The sequence below is a fragment of the Carassius auratus genome, unplaced genomic scaffold, assembly GCF_003368295.1.
Source record: "Carassius auratus strain Wakin unplaced genomic scaffold, ASM336829v1 scaf_tig00215530, whole genome shotgun sequence".
Lineage (NCBI taxonomy): Eukaryota > Metazoa > Chordata > Actinopteri > Cypriniformes > Cyprinidae > Carassius > Carassius auratus.
The window spans coordinates 24544-42119 of record NW_020528126.1 but is presented as its reverse complement, the minus strand read 5'-3'; the positions used below and the strand labels follow the sequence as shown (position 1 = coordinate 42119).

At 34.0% G+C, this 17576-nt stretch overlaps 1 protein-coding gene across 1 annotated transcript in view; it reads left to right on the top strand.

Moving 5' to 3' along the window:
* man1a1 (mannosidase, alpha, class 1A, member 1) overlaps nucleotides 1-17576 on the top strand; it is a 94451-nt gene that overhangs the window by 59670 nt on the left and 17205 nt on the right. Inside the window, exon 5 of the mRNA XM_026260530.1 lies at nucleotides 8267-8361. Coding sequence (XP_026116315.1) covers nucleotides 8267-8361 — 95 coding nt within the window. The remainder of the gene's footprint in view (nucleotides 1-8266; nucleotides 8362-17576) is intronic.

Sequence of the window (17576 nt, the reverse complement as noted above, 5' to 3'; positions counted from 1 at the left end):
TGACTACACAAGCCAGATGTGAGCTGGCTGCTCTGTTTTTACAGCTTGTCTTGTATTGCAGCCAAAGGGAAGCGTGTGCAGAGCAGCCATTGACTGGAGCTCCGGGTGTAATTTACTGACTGCGTTCATATGAGAGATCGCTCGGGTTTCCCAATCCAACCTTGGGGAAATATCAAAAACAGTCCTCCTTTCTCTGTACATACTGTATCTTGAATACATAACTTGAACAGTGTTTTCCCTAAAGATACAAAAGATCTTGTGTGAAGAGAGATGCTCATAAAGGCCTCTCTCAGAGTACACCGTTTGATTAAATGGTTCCCTACATGGTTTTGTTGTAACTGCCATGTTTCCAATTTGGTTCAAATTGACAAGGCATTTCAAATTTAGAAAACTTAGAAATGCTTTAGAATTGACTTCTGGTTGACTGAGATGAGTTTTTAAAAAACCATTGGCAATATATTTTGTGTGTGTGTGTGTGTAAATTATGCATTATATAAAATGTATTAATTTAATGTATATTTATGTTTTAATGTAACATTTAAGGAAAAATACAGAAATTAAAATGAGATTTTCTAAGATTATATTCTCTTACTGCCATCATGCCACCATTCAGGAATAAAAAATGTATCACTAAAAGGCCAAAGCTGAACATTTTAGTTCATATTAATAAAACTTATTATGAGCAATAGTAAAACACCACTGCTTTAGCAAACACTACTATTATCTGTTTGGATGGTTAATACCAATTCATGGCATGTTTAATAATGCATTAAAAGCAAAATGAGTTGATCTGGGTTACAGCTTCTGGGATTTCATTTGGTAATGTAGACCTTGTTTTGTCTGCCTGGTTTACCTTGGATTGATCTGATAATAGATTCTCTTTCACAGCAATTCATCTTTTAGACCTAAATCTGGTTTCCAGAAGTATCTGTGAAACATTCACTTAGTTTAATGAAATATTGAAGCATCATTTTAGTTTTGTATTAAGAAAGGTAACACTGCTGTCCACTTTGTGCAGAGCGACTGTTATGATTGACGTCATTTGCATTCTTCAGTAAACCTTCTTTCTTGTAACATGATTTAAAGATCAAATTCACTCAAATTTGCATGCAGCACCTTTGCTGTAGTTTAGCTGTATTTTCATGTCTCCATTCTACACTTTGTGTGCCCTCTGCATGAGCTTTGGTCCTCACGGAGGTGGAAATGTCAACCTTTGTCAAAGCTGTCTCGCGCTTTAGGGCTTTGCTTTCATAGCTTTTTCTTGAACTTTCTTTCCGTTTGTCTTCATACCTGGATCAGACTTATCTATAGGTGAGCGTAACAGGTTTTGTAGGGCTTTGAAAGGATCAGGTGGCTCTCTGCAGCTGTATGCTCCATTCCCTGTAGATCCTAACAGTAATTTAAGTAAAAGCTTGTGAAGTCACCATCCACTGACAAAGCAATTTATCTTACGACCAACAGTCGCTTCATGCTCACACATACTTGCACTTCCACCTTGAAGTGGCATAGGACAGGACATTTTTGAGCAACCTTCAAGTTTTAACCTAAAAGTCTGCCTGACCTTCTTTTAATTTTATTTCCAACATTAAATTTCACACTAAATATTATAAATATTTGTATTTTATTAATAATAGTAACAATAATATTGTGTGAGCGTGCGTGTGTGTGTGTGTGTGTGTGTGTGTGTGTTGTGTGTGTGCGTTTATTTGTATCTATCTGTGTTTGTGTGTTTACACATTTTCTTTTGACCATTTTGTTGGGATTTTGAAATGCCTTGTTATATTTAGTTGTTTTTTACTTTTAATAAACATTTGATCGCAAAAAAAATAAATTAATAATAATAATAATTATTAATTATTAGTATCAATTGGTATTTAATGATAAATGATTGATAATTTTAATAGGAATAATAACAGTAATAATGCTATTAGTAGTGGTATAAATAACAGCAGCTGTTAATATTTAATAGTTTATTGATGATGAAGCTGATGATTGTTGTTGTTGTTGTTGTTGTTGTTGTTGTTATTATTATACATATTGTTAAATTATGATATAGCACAGCATGTAAATATTTTTGGGGGGTTGTTCTATTAGTATCATTATAACAATATTTAATGATACATTATGATAATATGAATATTCAATAATAACAATGTTATTTGTATCAGTAATAAAAAATACAACTTTTCTTGTTAGCAGTATTAATAAAAATGGTTAATATTTAATAATGTATTGATGATGATAATGATTTGTTGTTCTTATTATTAAAACATCTATTACTTAATATGATAATAAATAATTGCACTTATATACACATAATAATACTGTGAAATTCTTTTATTATTTTATTAATAATTATTAGTAGGGGTCGACCGATTTTTATATATATATATATATATATATATATATATAGCAAATGGCAATATCTTAGAAAGAAGGGAGCCAATATAAAGACAATATTATTTTTATTTTAATTCATATTTAAGAAATTTGAAATAATTTGACAATGGATTAAAAAAATAAATGTTTAATATACACATACTAACACTATACTATACTAATATTTTTTTCACAAATACGTATTTAATAAAAATATTATAAAAGGAATAAACACATCAATATACAATAAACATCAAAATAAACGTCCCGCCCCAAACACATCAGCCAAGCAACAACTTAATTATGCTTAATTTTGTAGTTTGTCCAATTTACATAATCAGACTCCACTTATAAATGTCATCCACAAATTACTTTTGCATGCTGTGGACATCAGTTCTCATTTACATTATGGGATGACTGTTTTTGATATATATTGAGAATTGTCATCACTTTATTTTAAGATGTCCAGCAGAGTTGCTCTCTCTTGTTTTGTTTACTCTGAGGTTGTAGGGGTTTTATCAGAGACATTAATCAAAGTGATGGCATGCTTTGAGTGACTGGCTCTCCCATAATCTCAGATTGAGCTCATGCTGATGGCATCATAATCTGGAATGATAGTCCACAGTCTCAAACATGAAATTTTGAAGTAGAGCAAAATAGCATTTTCTTATAAAGCATGCTACAATGTTGTATTACAACTTGTGCATTTTGTTTGCCATGTTTACAGTGTGAATTTTATAATTATAAAGGCTAAAACTACACACTGCATCGTGTTCATGTTGATGTTCAAGAAACCGCAGTTAGAGATCTCTATTATCCATCTGGATTGTATGACTACACAAGCCAGATGTGAGCTGGCTGCTCTGTTTTTACAGCTTGTCTTGTATTGCAGCCAAAGGGAAGCGTGTGCAGAGCAGCCATTGACTGGAGCTCCGGGTGTAATTTACTGACTGCGTTCATATGAGAGATCGCTCGGGTTTCCCAATCCAACCTTGGGGAAATATCAAAAACAGTCCTCCTTTCTCTGTACATACTGTATCTTGAATACATAACTTGAACAGTGTTTTCCCTAAAGATACAAAAGATCTTGTGTGAAGAGAGATGCTCATAAAGGCCTCTCTCAGAGTACACCGTTTGATTAAATGGTTCCCTACATGGTTTTGTTGTAACTGCCATGTTTCCAATTTGGTTCAAATTGACAAGGCATTTCAAATTTAGAAAACTTAGAAATGCTTTAGAATTGACTTCTGGTTGACTGAGATGAGTTTTTAAAAAACCATTGGCAATATATTTTGTGTGTGTGTGTGTGTAAATTATGCATTATATAAAATGTATTAATTTAATGTATATTTATGTTTTAATGTAACATTTAAGGAAAAATACAGAAATTAAAATGAGATTTTCTAAGATTATATTCTCTTACTGCCATCATGCCACCATTCAGGAATAAAAAATGTATCACTAAAAGGCCAAAGCTGAACATTTTAGTTCATATTAATAAAACTTATTATGAGCAATAGTAAAACACCACTGCTTTAGCAAACACTACTATTATCTGTTTGGATGGTTAATACCAATTCATGGCATGTTTAATAATGCATTAAAAGCAAAATGAGTTGATCTGGGTTACAGCTTCTGGGATTTCATTTGGTAATGTAGACCTTGTTTTGTCTGCCTGGTTTACCTTGGATTGATCTGATAATAGATTCTCTTTCACAGCAATTCATCTTTTAGACCTAAATCTGGTTTCCAGAAGTATCTGTGAAACATTCACTTAGTTTAATGAAATATTGAAGCATCATTTTAGTTTTGTATTAAGAAAGGTAACACTGCTGTCCACTTTGTGCAGAGCGACTGTTATGATTGACGTCATTTGCATTCTTCAGTAAACCTTCTTTCTTGTAACATGATTTAAAGATCAAATTCACTCAAATTTGCATGCAGCACCTTTGCTGTAGTTTAGCTGTATTTTCATGTCTCCATTCTACACTTTGTGTGCCCTCTGCATGAGCTTTGGTCCTCACGGAGGTGGAAATGTCAACCTTTGTCAAAGCTGTCTCGCGCTTTAGGGCTTTGCTTTCATAGCTTTTTCTTGAACTTTCTTTCCGTTTGTCTTCATACCTGGATCAGACTTATCTATAGGTGAGCGTAACAGGTTTTGTAGGGCTTTGAAAGGATCAGGTGGCTCTCTGCAGCTGTATGCTCCATTCCCTGTAGATCCTAACAGTAATTTAAGTAAAAGCTTGTGAAGTCACCATCCACTGACAAAGCAATTTATCTTACGACCAACAGTCGCTTCATGCTCACACATACTTGCACTTCCACCTTGAAGTGGCATAGGACAGGACATTTTTGAGCAACCTTCAAGTTTTAACCTAAAAGTCTGCCTGACCTTCTTTTAATTTTATTTCCAACATTAAATTTCACACTAAATATTATAAATATTTGTATTTTATTAATAATAGTAACAATAATATTGTGTGAGCGTGCGTGTGTGTGTGTGTGTGTGTGTGTGTGTGTTGTGTGTGTGCGTTTATTTGTATCTATCTGTGTTTGTGTGTTTACACATTTTCTTTTGACCATTTTGTTGGGATTTTGAAATGCCTTGTTATATTTAGTTGTTTTTTACTTTTAATAAACATTTGATCGCAAAAAAAATAAATTAATAATAATAATAATTATTAATTATTAGTATCAATTGGTATTTAATGATAAATGATTGATAATTTTAATAGGAATAATAACAGTAATAATGCTATTAGTAGTGGTATAAATAACAGCAGCTGTTAATATTTAATAGTTTATTGATGATGAAGCTGATGATTGTTGTTGTTGTTGTTGTTGTTGTTGTTGTTATTATTATACATATTGTTAAATTATGATATAGCACAGCATGTAAATATTTTTGGGGGGTTGTTCTATTAGTATCATTATAACAATATTTAATGATACATTATGATAATATGAATATTCAATAATAACAATGTTATTTGTATCAGTAATAAAAAATACAACTTTTCTTGTTAGCAGTATTAATAAAAATGGTTAATATTTAATAATGTATTGATGATGATAATGATTTGTTGTTCTTATTATTAAAACATCTATTACTTAATATGATAATAAATAATTGCACTTATATACACATAATAATACTGTGAAATTCTTTTATTATTTTATTAATAATTATTAGTAGGGGTCGACCGATTTTTATATATATATATATATATATATATATATATAGCAAATGGCAATATCTTAGAAAGAAGGGAGCCAATATAAAGACAATATTATTTTTATTTTAATTCATATTTAAGAAATTTGAAATAATTTGACAATGGATTAAAAAAATAAATGTTTAATATACACATACTAACACTATACTATACTAATATTTTTTTCACAAATACGTATTTAATAAAAATATTATAAAAAGGAATAAACACATCAATATACAATAAACATCAAAATAAACGTCCCGCCCCAAACACATCAGCCAAGCAACAACTTAATTATGCTTAATTTTGTAGTTTGTCCAATTTACATAATCAGACTCCACTTATAAATGTCATCCACAAATTACTTTTGCATGCTGTGGACATCAGTTCTCATTTATATTATGGGATGACTGTTTTTGATATATATTGAGAATTGTCATCACTTTATTTTAAGGTGTCCAGCAGAGTTGCTCTCTCTTGTTTTGTTTACTCTGAGGTTGTAGGGGTTTTATCAGAGACATTAATCAAAGTGATGGCATGCTTTGAGTGACTGGCTCTCCCATAATCTCAGATTGAGCTCATGCTGATGGCATCATAATCTGGAATGATAGTCCACAGTCTCAAATGTGTTGTTATTATTATTTTTAAACCTGCCTGAATGCAGAATTGAATGTGGCATCCATCCAGAACAGCCTGCTCAGTGAATTCACTTGGACGAGATAGCAGCTCACCTTGTGTTTGAAGTAGCAAGGGCGAGCACACAGACTTCATCAAGGCTGCAGGCGCTGGGGAAAACGCTATGGAGCGACGCATGCTTCTTGTTGTTGACCTCATCCTTGACATGCATACAGAATGATGGACTTGAAGGAAAAGATGTCCTTGTTTAGAGCTGCAAGGCGAGAATTATGATCAGTAGTGTGTTTAGATGAAACCAACTCTTCACTGTTACAATTGGGATGATCCATCATGTCTCTGATTTCCTACCATTAAATCCCATTTGTATGATTCGTATTGTTTTACTGCTGCACACTACAGGAGAAGTCATTGGATTGCAGTTTGGTTTCTGTCTGTGTCGCCGGCCTCTCTGGTGTTTAGAAAGGCTCTCACGCAGTGATCTGGCTCTGCTCAGGGGACCTTTGCTTTGTGTGCACTCTGACACACAGGATGAATTACAAGAGGGATGAGTAAATTCGGCTCTACGGCAAAGATCTGCACGCAGATTTCTGCAACTCTTTCGCCAAAATAACCCTTTGAAGATGAAGAGCTAAACCTTGAACAACAAATATCATATATCTTCAGCGTTTACTTGCCTGTAATTGAGAAAAATATCGTAGAAAACTGTTAATTTAAATATTAAAGACAGAAAGGAGCAAAACTTACTTTTTGAGGCAGGAATCCTGGGCTGATATTTACAAGTGGATTCTAAATATATGGATCAGTGCTGTGTTGTGACAGTATCTTCTGTTTATTTGTCATAAACTTGTGTTTTGATGACAAACTTTAGTTTTATTATGACCGATTTTTGCTAATTTAAATATGTTGCCGAGGTAACATTTTGTCAAAGGTTTTATTGAAATGTAAATTATTTGTGAGACTCATACATATCGGAACAAGAAATTTTTTATAAGCTAAACTTAAAATGTATATATTTTTAGTCATGATAATTTAAGCAGGCCAAAACTTTCGCCATAGCAAGTAAAAATCAGAAAAATGTATTATTTTCATTAAGCACTTTATTTAAATATTATTTAATATTGATTTATATTATTTAATAAATTTAAAAAGTGTTTTGGGTCTGTGTGTGTGTGTGTGTGTTTGTGTGTGTGTGTATGTATGTATGTATGTATGTATGTATGTATGTATGTTCTTGAAAGAAGTCGCTTATGCTTGAAAAGGCTTATTTGATTTTAAAAAAATACAGTATAAAAGATTATATAAATATTTTGAATTTTCAGCATCATTACTCCAGTCCAGTCATATGATCCCTCAGAAATCATTCTAATATGCTGATTTGCTGCTTAAAAAAATATTTCTTATTATTATCAATGTGGGAAAAAGCTGTGCTGCTTAATATTTTTGTGGAACCTTTTTTTCTTTTTTTTTTTTTTTGATTTTTTGATGAATCGACAGATTAAAAGAACAGTGTTTATTTGAAACAGAATTTTTTTGTAACATTATAAATGTCTTTACTGTTACGTTCAGTCAGTATAATGCATTTGGAATTGTGGTGTTAATGAAATATTTATTTTTAATTTAAACAAACACAAGTGTTTAAGTATCACTTAATTAAAAATCATGTTTCTGAATAAAACTGCTTCCGCTCGTAGCGATATGCAGCATATTTGCTGGTTGAGGGATTGGTAGCAGCTCCTTGATGGTTTGAATTGTCAGAGGAGCGGAATGAAGATGACAGGCAGGCAGGCAGAAGGTTTACAGCGGTCCGCGTGCCCTCTTCTTATCCGCTCTCATCAGCCGTCTCCCGGATCCTGCCCTCAGCAGAATATCAATGCCTCTCTTTCTGTCAGCCGACTCGGTGTATCATGCAAATATGACTGATAAAATAAATCCGGTGAGTTTATGGGAAGGCAGGGGCAGCCAGAGGTTACACGACTCTACTGCCTCTGTGTGCGGATGAGGTTAGACTAACTTCTGTCTTTCTTTTATTTCAGGTGTTCAGGAGAAAAGCTGTTGAACTAGGAGAGAAGCTGTTGCCGGCTTTTAAGACCCCTACCGGCGTCCCTTGGGCTCTTCTCAACCTAAAGAGGTCAGTGACGCACAAACAAACACATTTCCACACAAACTCCCGAGGCTTTCTTCAGCCAAGCAGGTCAGATCTCTCCACTGCCGGTCTTATTAACTCGCAAGTGCTGTATCTTAAGCCTCAAACCCAGCAACGGCTCTCTGTCACAGATATGATAAAGAACAAACAATGTGGTGGGATTATTTCGTTGCAAAAGACGTTGTCTGACTGTTAAAGTGCTGCTTGCGTTGCTGTTTTATGCTGTCATCCCTTGTTTTTTTCAGCTAGCTTGGTCTCAGAAATATCAGTTAAAGGAATAGTTCACGCAAAAATTATTACTCCCCTTCAGGACATCCAAGATGTAGGTGATTATTTATAGATGTAGATGTAGGTAATTATTTACATTATTTTATTATATTATTTATATTATCATATTTTATTATTATTTTATATATATATATATATATATATATATATATATATATATATATATATATATATATATATAGACAGACTGCCTAGCTAGATCGTCATCTGGTTGTTGCCCAAGCTTCGTCAGTTACGTTATGTATGCTAAAATCATGTTGAATCAATGTTGTTCACGTCATTTAAAATAAATGTAAAATCTCCCTAGTTTGCTAACCTTATGTAGAAGTTCTGTTTATAAAAATATAGTTTATTTCATATGTTTTACATTCATTTGTTTTTTTTGTATAATAGCTATTTGTTCAAACATGGCTGTTTCTTGCCCTACAAATAATTGTTTTATTAATTTTACATAAAAAGAAATGTTAATTCTGGTCTCAACTTGTTCTTAAAAAAAAAACCACACAACACAAAGTACCGATAAGAATACCGTTAAAGTACCGGACCGTTAAGCAGTATCGGTAATTGTAATACCGTTAAAACCTTAATGATACCAATCCCTACTCTCAATGCTACGTTTTATGATTGCAGCTCTGAAGTTTCAAAATCTTTAATGCAATGGAGTGCAATGATGATTTAGAAACAAAAAATAAATGTTCTTTATAAGCCGCCTGTGTCATTTTCTATACATTTTAACATGATTTTCAAAAAACAAACAAAAAAAAAACCGCTAATCAAGTAACTTAACTTTAATTCCAGTAAATGTTCATCTTGAAATAATACTAATAATATAAAATGTATTCCTCACATCTACTTTATAAAAATCTGAAAATATTTTACAGCAAATTGACGTGTGTACCATGAACTAAGTATAATACAATTATGATAGGATTTTACTTGCTACAAATGTATAATCTGCCAATCAGACAATAGAAAAGACATGAAATATTCTGAGCTCAACAGGTTTATTAGCAAGTTTGGTAACACTTTAGAATAAGGTTCCATTAGTTAATGTTAGTTAATGTATTAATCAACATGAACAAACAATGAATAATAAATTTATTACTGTATTTATTCATCTTCGTTAATGTTAGTTAATGAAAATACAGTTATTCATTGTTAGTTCATGGTAATTCACAGTGCATTAACTAATGTTAACAAGCACAACTTTTGATTTAAATAATGCATTAGTAAATGTTGAAGTTAACATGAACTAAGACGTATAAATGCTGTAGAAGGATTGTTCTTGCTTAGTTCATGTTAACGAAAGTAGTTAACTAACATTAACTAATGGAACCTTATTCTAAAGTGTTACCGCAAGTTTTGATCATGCTGATAATTTAGAGGCTTTAATTAATATGTTATATATCACAGTTGGCTTTATAGGGTTTGCACTAATGTCAGACTTATCTTTCATTATAAATCTTATCTTTTGGATTGCAACCAGCGCTTTTTATGCAAAAAGAGAAAATAATCAAATAAGATCTAATAGATTTCATTTGTGGTGTATTTGATTCACTGTATTATCCAAAGCTGTTACTTTACAGAAAAATATACATATATTAGGGTAATAGACCGTAACCGTTATATAAAATGACATAAAATAGATTATATGGTCATACGGCCCACTCCTGATTCATACACTTCACAACAATGTCCGAGATCCCAGATGTCCTGGTTTGTGATGGATGTCTGGCCACCCAGAGCTCTTCAACCGTAGGCAAGCAGGAAATCAGTGCAGAGATCTGGAGAAAGACAGAGTTATCCCTCGACTGACAGACTACACAACTCTTGTCTTTTTGCAGTCAGGCACCGCTGGCGAAGACAATGCAGAACGAGTGGGTGGCACATGGCAGAGAGCAGAAACATACTTCAGTGTTTAACAAAGCTTTTCATATTAGCTTGTGTGTCCGCAGTGTGTTTCCTTGTTTAAACTGGAGTGAAGTGCTCTGACAAATGCTCTAAATGGAGCGGCCAAGCATTTTATAACAAGGAGCGCCTAATAACACACCTACAGGACAAATGGTCTTCACTTCCTGTCAGTAAATATAGCTTTCCACCATATCTGCACTTAGCACAAGTGCTCCTATCACCTCTAGCGAAGGCGTTTTCCTCCCTTCATGTGTGTCACATACATCATTAATTCCGTCCACATTGCTAATGCTGTTTGCTTCCACACTATTGTTCGCTTTGGCTCGAGGCACCTGTGGTGCCGCCACCATATGCCTGTAATTCGTGTCGCAGACCCTTTTCAGGCTGATCGTGGCTCTGTAAGTGTGTTCATCTAGTGGGCAGATGTATCCTAATGCATCTTCATGAAATGTGCACAGCTGAAGGCATTTCAAAGAAGGACAATATTACAAGCTAAAGTCAGATTGAAGTCAGTATTGAAACTTGTGATTTAATGTAGGATCTGATGAATTCACATTCATAGCCTCATTCATTTCTGAAGTACACATAATAAATGAAGTTTATAAATGTATTATTACATATAGTAAATATAACAAATTACATTTATATAGAGATAGCAGTATAACGCATATTAGTTATTGTATTATATTGTATATACATATAATACAAATAAAAAAAAATATTGATACAGATTTATTTTATTTACATATAATACATTTAAGGAATATATATATATATATATATATATATATATATATATATAAATAATGTGTGTGTGTGTGTGTGTATATATATATATATATATATCTATATATCTATATATCTATATATCTATATATCTATATATATATATATATATATCTATATATATATATATATATATATATATATATATATATCTGTATATATCTATATATATATATATATCTATATATCTGTATATATGTATGTTAGTTAGTTAGTTAGTTAGAGCTTTTAAACACAGTGATGAGCTGTTGTTTGTTCTGAGGTGTCCTCGGTGGTCCCATCATCCTTTATTTAGCCCTGTGTTCCTGTCAGTTGAAAGTTCCAGAGAAAAGATCATAATCATATTCAGTGATGATGACTGTGATTCATGCCCTCATCAAACAGTTTCTAAGCTATGAATTCGTATTCTCTTCTGAATCCGTTTAATTGAGCAAGTCTAGAGATCTCATCGAAGACAGTCAAATGATGCAGCAGTTATGTAACCCACTTATTAGGAAAAGGTAATAAACAGCACGTAAATCTAAATTAAAACACAGTATGTTTGGACAGATTTCACATTTATGCAGTCGCCAGTGTGAGTATTGACCCACTTGCAGTAGCAATCAGCCTCAAGCCAGCAGAACATTTGAATTTCTATGTGGTATGTGGGCTTTATTATTCATTTATTTTTATCTGTCTACTGTGAGTCCCCAGTGTTGGGGCGAGAAAAGACAGAAGAGGCCTAATTTTACAGACAAAGTTGACCCAGATTTGGCTGGAGCAAGACTGAAGGCCTTGTGCTTGACTTTCCCTTCACATCGTCAACTTCTGCTTCTCTTTGCACAAGTTTGCGTGAACGCAGTCTCTCTGCATGGGCAAAACCCTCACACAGTGTGGACAATCATGATGTGTAGTCTCTAATTGTGGTGTAAAATCCAAATGTGAACATTTACTGCTGCTTCGAAACGCACAAAGCATTTGTTCAATTAACTGTAAGACGACGCGACTCCCGGCGTGTTTGAAATTAAACCAGCAGTAAATGTGTCATTATTTGCTCATTGATTCTTGATGCAGCTGTTTCCTTTTGTTCCATTTTCTGCTTTAAAGGAGTGTTGCAATTGTTTCAGTGGTTTAAACCTTGATTACTGCTGTTTTTCTCTTTAAATCCTTTCAACTCACTTGTAAAAGACAAAACTGTGAGGCAGTTCATTCTAAGGTATTTGAAAGTGGAATTTAAAACATTGTCTGGTTGGAAGAGGAAGAAGAGAAAGAAATGGTAGATTAATGGCCAGTTCTTTTCATAGAGATATTAAATATTTTCTTGTGTAAGTACCACTTTTAACGGCTCTCTTCAGTTGATAGTCTGGCTGAATGTATTTGAAAAGACTGAAATTTCTAGGAGCTGCATTTATAAAACATTTTAATGACGACAATTTCTCTGTAAACGGTTTTCTTATTATTTTCTAACTTAAGAAAAAAAATCAAGAACATTTTGTTTTCTTTGAAAGAAAGTTTTTTATTTATATATACCACCAAAAATTGGACCTTTTGATGGTATATGTTGCATTAGATCAGGGGTAGGCAAGTCCGGTCCTAGAGAGCCGCAGACCTGCAGAGTTCAGCTTCAACCTTAATCACACACACCTGAACAAGCTTATCAATCCACTCAGGATTACTACGGTACAGGCAGGTGAAGGTTGGAGCTGAACTGTGCAGGACTGCGGCTCTCTAGGACCGAACTTGCCTACCCTGGCTTTAGATCAGGGCTGCCCAACCCTGCTCCTGGCGATCGACTGTCCTGCAAAGTTTGGCTCCAACCCTAATCAAACACACCTGACTTTAATTTTTAAGTGAGCCTCAATACCTTAATTAGTTGCTTCAGGTGTGTTTGATTAGGATTGGAGCTAAACTTTGCAGGACAGTCGATCGCCAGGAGCGGGGTTGGGCAGCCCTGCTTTAGATCATCCCTGCGACTGCCTGCCAAGGACATGGAGCTCTTTAAACTCCTGAAGTGTCAAACGCTCAAGCCATCATCCTGTACCTGCCCTCTTACGCTTCTTCCTGCAGTCCTGAATTCCTGCAAATTCCACATTTGTTCCTCGTTAACTATTCAATAGGGAAAAGTTCCCTTCATGCATAAACATAAGTCCTTCGTTGCACCCCCCCCCCCCCCCCCATGTTCCCCTTGGTTAAAGTCAAGCAGCCTGAAGCATTTCTCTATTTTTACTTTTTCCCCTCCATCTTACCCTTTCCTTCCTTTTTACCCGGTCTGTTGTGAGCCCATCTAGTCATGTGCTCGTGTGACTGTTGACCCCTTTTCCTGAAGAGTTTTTTAACGTCCTCTGCTTAGTGAAATGTGTTTCATGGTCATTTTTCTGCAGCTTATCTCCCTTCTGCACTCCATCCTGGTGCTTTTTATGAAAACTTGAAAGGCAGATAAAGGATTCCCAAATCAAATTTACCGTGCTACCTGTCTGACATCACTTTAACGGTTTATCCTCCTTCGCTTCAAGTAAACTGAAGAGTCCTGCTTGCTGCATGGTCAAGAGTAGAGCAAAGTCTTTCACTACAAGCATGTTAAGGCCATGCTTTTTACTTCTAAGCATCTAAATCTAGATATACCCATTTTTTTTGGAACTTAACCAAAAACTTAATACTGTACTCATGTCAAAGAGGTTGAATTGTACAAAATGGGTAAAAAATTTACATGAAAGTTGTTCACCATAGCAACAAGGCAGAGCCATCCTTTAATTAGTTTCACTTGCAAACAAAACAATCACAGTTACTGTTGCTCATACTTCTAAGTATTAATGGAAACATACACACATCCTTTTTTTTATTATTCAAATATGTATTCTGTCTACTCCATGTGTGCATGCGTGTGTTGAACCTCATGTTTTTCCAAACCCCTCCTAATTTGCTGCTAAAAAGCATATTAGACTACATTTACTATGGAAAAAAAAAACTATTTTTTATTATTATTATATTTTACATACAGTATATGTAAAATATAATAATATTACATACAAGTATGTAATAATGGGAAAAAAGGTTAAAAAAAAATATTTTTAACTATTACTTATTTTTTTACCACTAATTTTGTATAATCTTTTTTTTCTTTTTTTTTATCAATTGTCTTAATAAATTTAATTCCCTTTTCATAATGTTATCTTTAATTATTATTAGTATTATTGTGTTTTCTTTACAAAGACAATTTGTAATAAGCTAGTCTAGCTTTGTTGATTGAGGCCAATAGTGAGTTTAATATAATTGTTTATCATGTTTATTTTTAATCCGCACAATAAAGTTTCATCTCTTAATTTATCTCGTTTAATCAATGAGGCACTTATATACTAATTCACCTCCTTGATCAACTTCAAGGCAATCACTGTCTGACTTCACCTGTTGAGAGCAATTTTTTTTAAATCCACAGATTTGTTTGAGAGATGTTGTGGAGAGCTTAAAGAAGAGAGTCTATTACTGGTTCTTAATGGGGTGGTACTCTTTTAAATGTGCAATTTTCACCCATTGATGATGAAACTCCTTAAATTCAGTAGACCTACATTGAAAGACACATGCAGACGGGTTCTTCTGATTTAAACTGGTAATCAATCACCCAGAACACCCTAGCAACCACATAGCAACAAAAGAAAAAAACAAAACAAATCTAGTTCCCCTATGATGTCACGTGTCTGTATATATACATGGCACAGTGAGTCAAACCAATAGCACAAGTATGCATGCTTGAATAAGAAACACTAAAGAAAGTGATGGAGTGTCAGTCAACACTAATCTTCTATTGAGGTAAATGTGCCTTTCACATAATGTATTCGTTTCATAAAAAGGCAAGACAGTAACTGCATGACGGCTGCACTTTGCTGAGATGTTCATTGTTGGTTGGAAATGAAAGCTTCATAACCGTGCTTTGAATAGGCCACATGCTGCGTGCTTTTCTGCCATCATTTTCCTCTCTAGATAATTGATGTCCTCTAAATGGTATCTTACAATTGTTCACGATTATTTCAGTTATTCATCTATTACGGGCATACGTAAGGGTTACATAACAGGCTTATTTAGGCATGATGGATGCTTTTGATAGGGATTGATGAGGACGTTTCTTCTGGCCGTGCCAAAAAAAAAAAAAAAAAACAGGCGGCGAGAGGTCAGACAATAATGAGACATTACTCTTCCCTCGCCCTCCTCTGAGAGCCACAGCTCCGTTTGATCCATTTTTAGGACTCCCCTCTCGCCCCAGACGAAATAAAGTCGAACAAAATGACGGAAAATTGTTCTACAGTTTAATTGAGCTTTACATTAAGCAGATGTCATGGAGTAAAGAATAGTATAAACGTTCTTTTGCTAATCTCTGTTTTATTATGACAAATGGCCGGGTCGCCACTGTGCCCCCAGGCTCTTAAACTCCAGCAGGATAATCAATTCAGAAGACTTGGGCTGTTAGGAATATGTGCATGATGTGATGAGCCTAATTTCAGAAGCATATTGCTGTTGATCATTAGTGGAGCAGTCATAACCGTTACCAGTATGACTGTGCTGCTTTTATTGTCTGCAGACGTTAATGAAAGTTAAACACAAACGCATACAATTTCATCCTATTGGATCAATATCACTGTTATGTGGGGTCCGACTGCTTTATAGATCTCTGTAATGTATAGCATGCCTCTGTGGCCTCTGGCCTACATGAATGAAATGTTAGGTTGGAGACGAGAGAGATGGAGAGAATGTCATTGTGAGACTCTGGTCTGATGTCAAACATAAAGGCCAGGTTCTGTAGCAGCCGGAGGATACATGAGCTTTGGTTAATTTGGTGGAGTTCGTATTTCACTCCAGCGCTATTTAATTATTCAGGCTAATGGTATTTTCTCAGAGCTCTGGCAGATCATTTGTTATGTATCCCTTACTGCTCATTAAGTGTCCAAATGTAAGGGACATGGGTCTACATAGAAAGACAGCTGAGAAAGAACTAGCTTTTCTGTCTGCCTCTTAAAAGTTTGCATATTTAAACAAATGAAACGGATTGACATTCGCTTGCTTTAAAGAAGACACTGCTTGCCTATTTAATGCAAAATTGACATACATTTGGGTTTAGCAGATGCTTTTATCCAAAGCAAGTAAAAACAGTTTGTCAAAAGTCCAGAAATATCTGCTGTATCTGAGCGTGTAGAGTACAGCACTCGGACCAATGCTTAATAAAGCATGACTTAATTCTGCAAAAAAAAAATGGACGTATTGCATAATAGACAAAAATGAAAATAGACTTAAGCCTTAAGTATTCACATGAATTTAAATTAAAACTCCATGAAATGCCACCATATTCAGTAATATGTCACTGTTCTTATGTAATTCCACTGTAGAATGGAAACTTTTCGTTCGTGTAAAATATATTCTTGGCCGTTTTATATTATGTAAAGGAATTTTCTATCAGCATACGTATGAAATATCATTAGGTGGCAGATAATTAGGTAAGTGTGGAATCTCAGGAAAGAGCCTTTATCATCTTTTTGTTGTGTGCCTGGCATCTCTTTTCCCTTCGTTTTTGTGTTACATGCTCTAATCATCTGTGTAATGAAAAACAAATTGGTTTGGCTCAGCTCCGTGCTCTACACTAACATTTGCTTAGGAGCACTCGTGCCCCTAGGGGTTCAGTCAGATTTGAGTGAGGAACATTTGATAAAGAACATTTATATTGAGAAGTTTATATTAACCTGCTTTAAACTGTAACATTAACTAATTCATACATAAATAGCCCAAAGTCTGGAGTACATTTTACAAGAAAATTACATTTCAGTCTTTCTACTTCAAGGCGTCATTTAATTATTTAAATTGTATTTTACTTTAATTTATTAGCCATTTCTGATTAAATGTTTCTAAACCATTTCCCCCCAGTGTAACAAAACACAAAACATTAACAGCTATTCAAGATTTCAATGTAATCAAACTTTTATTTGAATGTGTTTTAACTATTGACCTGTTGAGTGTTATACATGTCAAACTTTTTTTTTTTTTTTTTTTTTTTTTTTTACAAGATACATGATTGAAAGTTCCTGTGAAGTTTGGTTCACATAAACAGTCGCATTGTTATTGAAGTCTACATGGTCCAATTAAAGTGAAGACACTCAAAATACTCCTTAAACCATTGGATTTGGGAAGTTTTGTTGATTGTGAAAAGCAGCCAGCCACAGTGTCATTTGAATGTAAGTTGTTTATGTTAGCAAGTT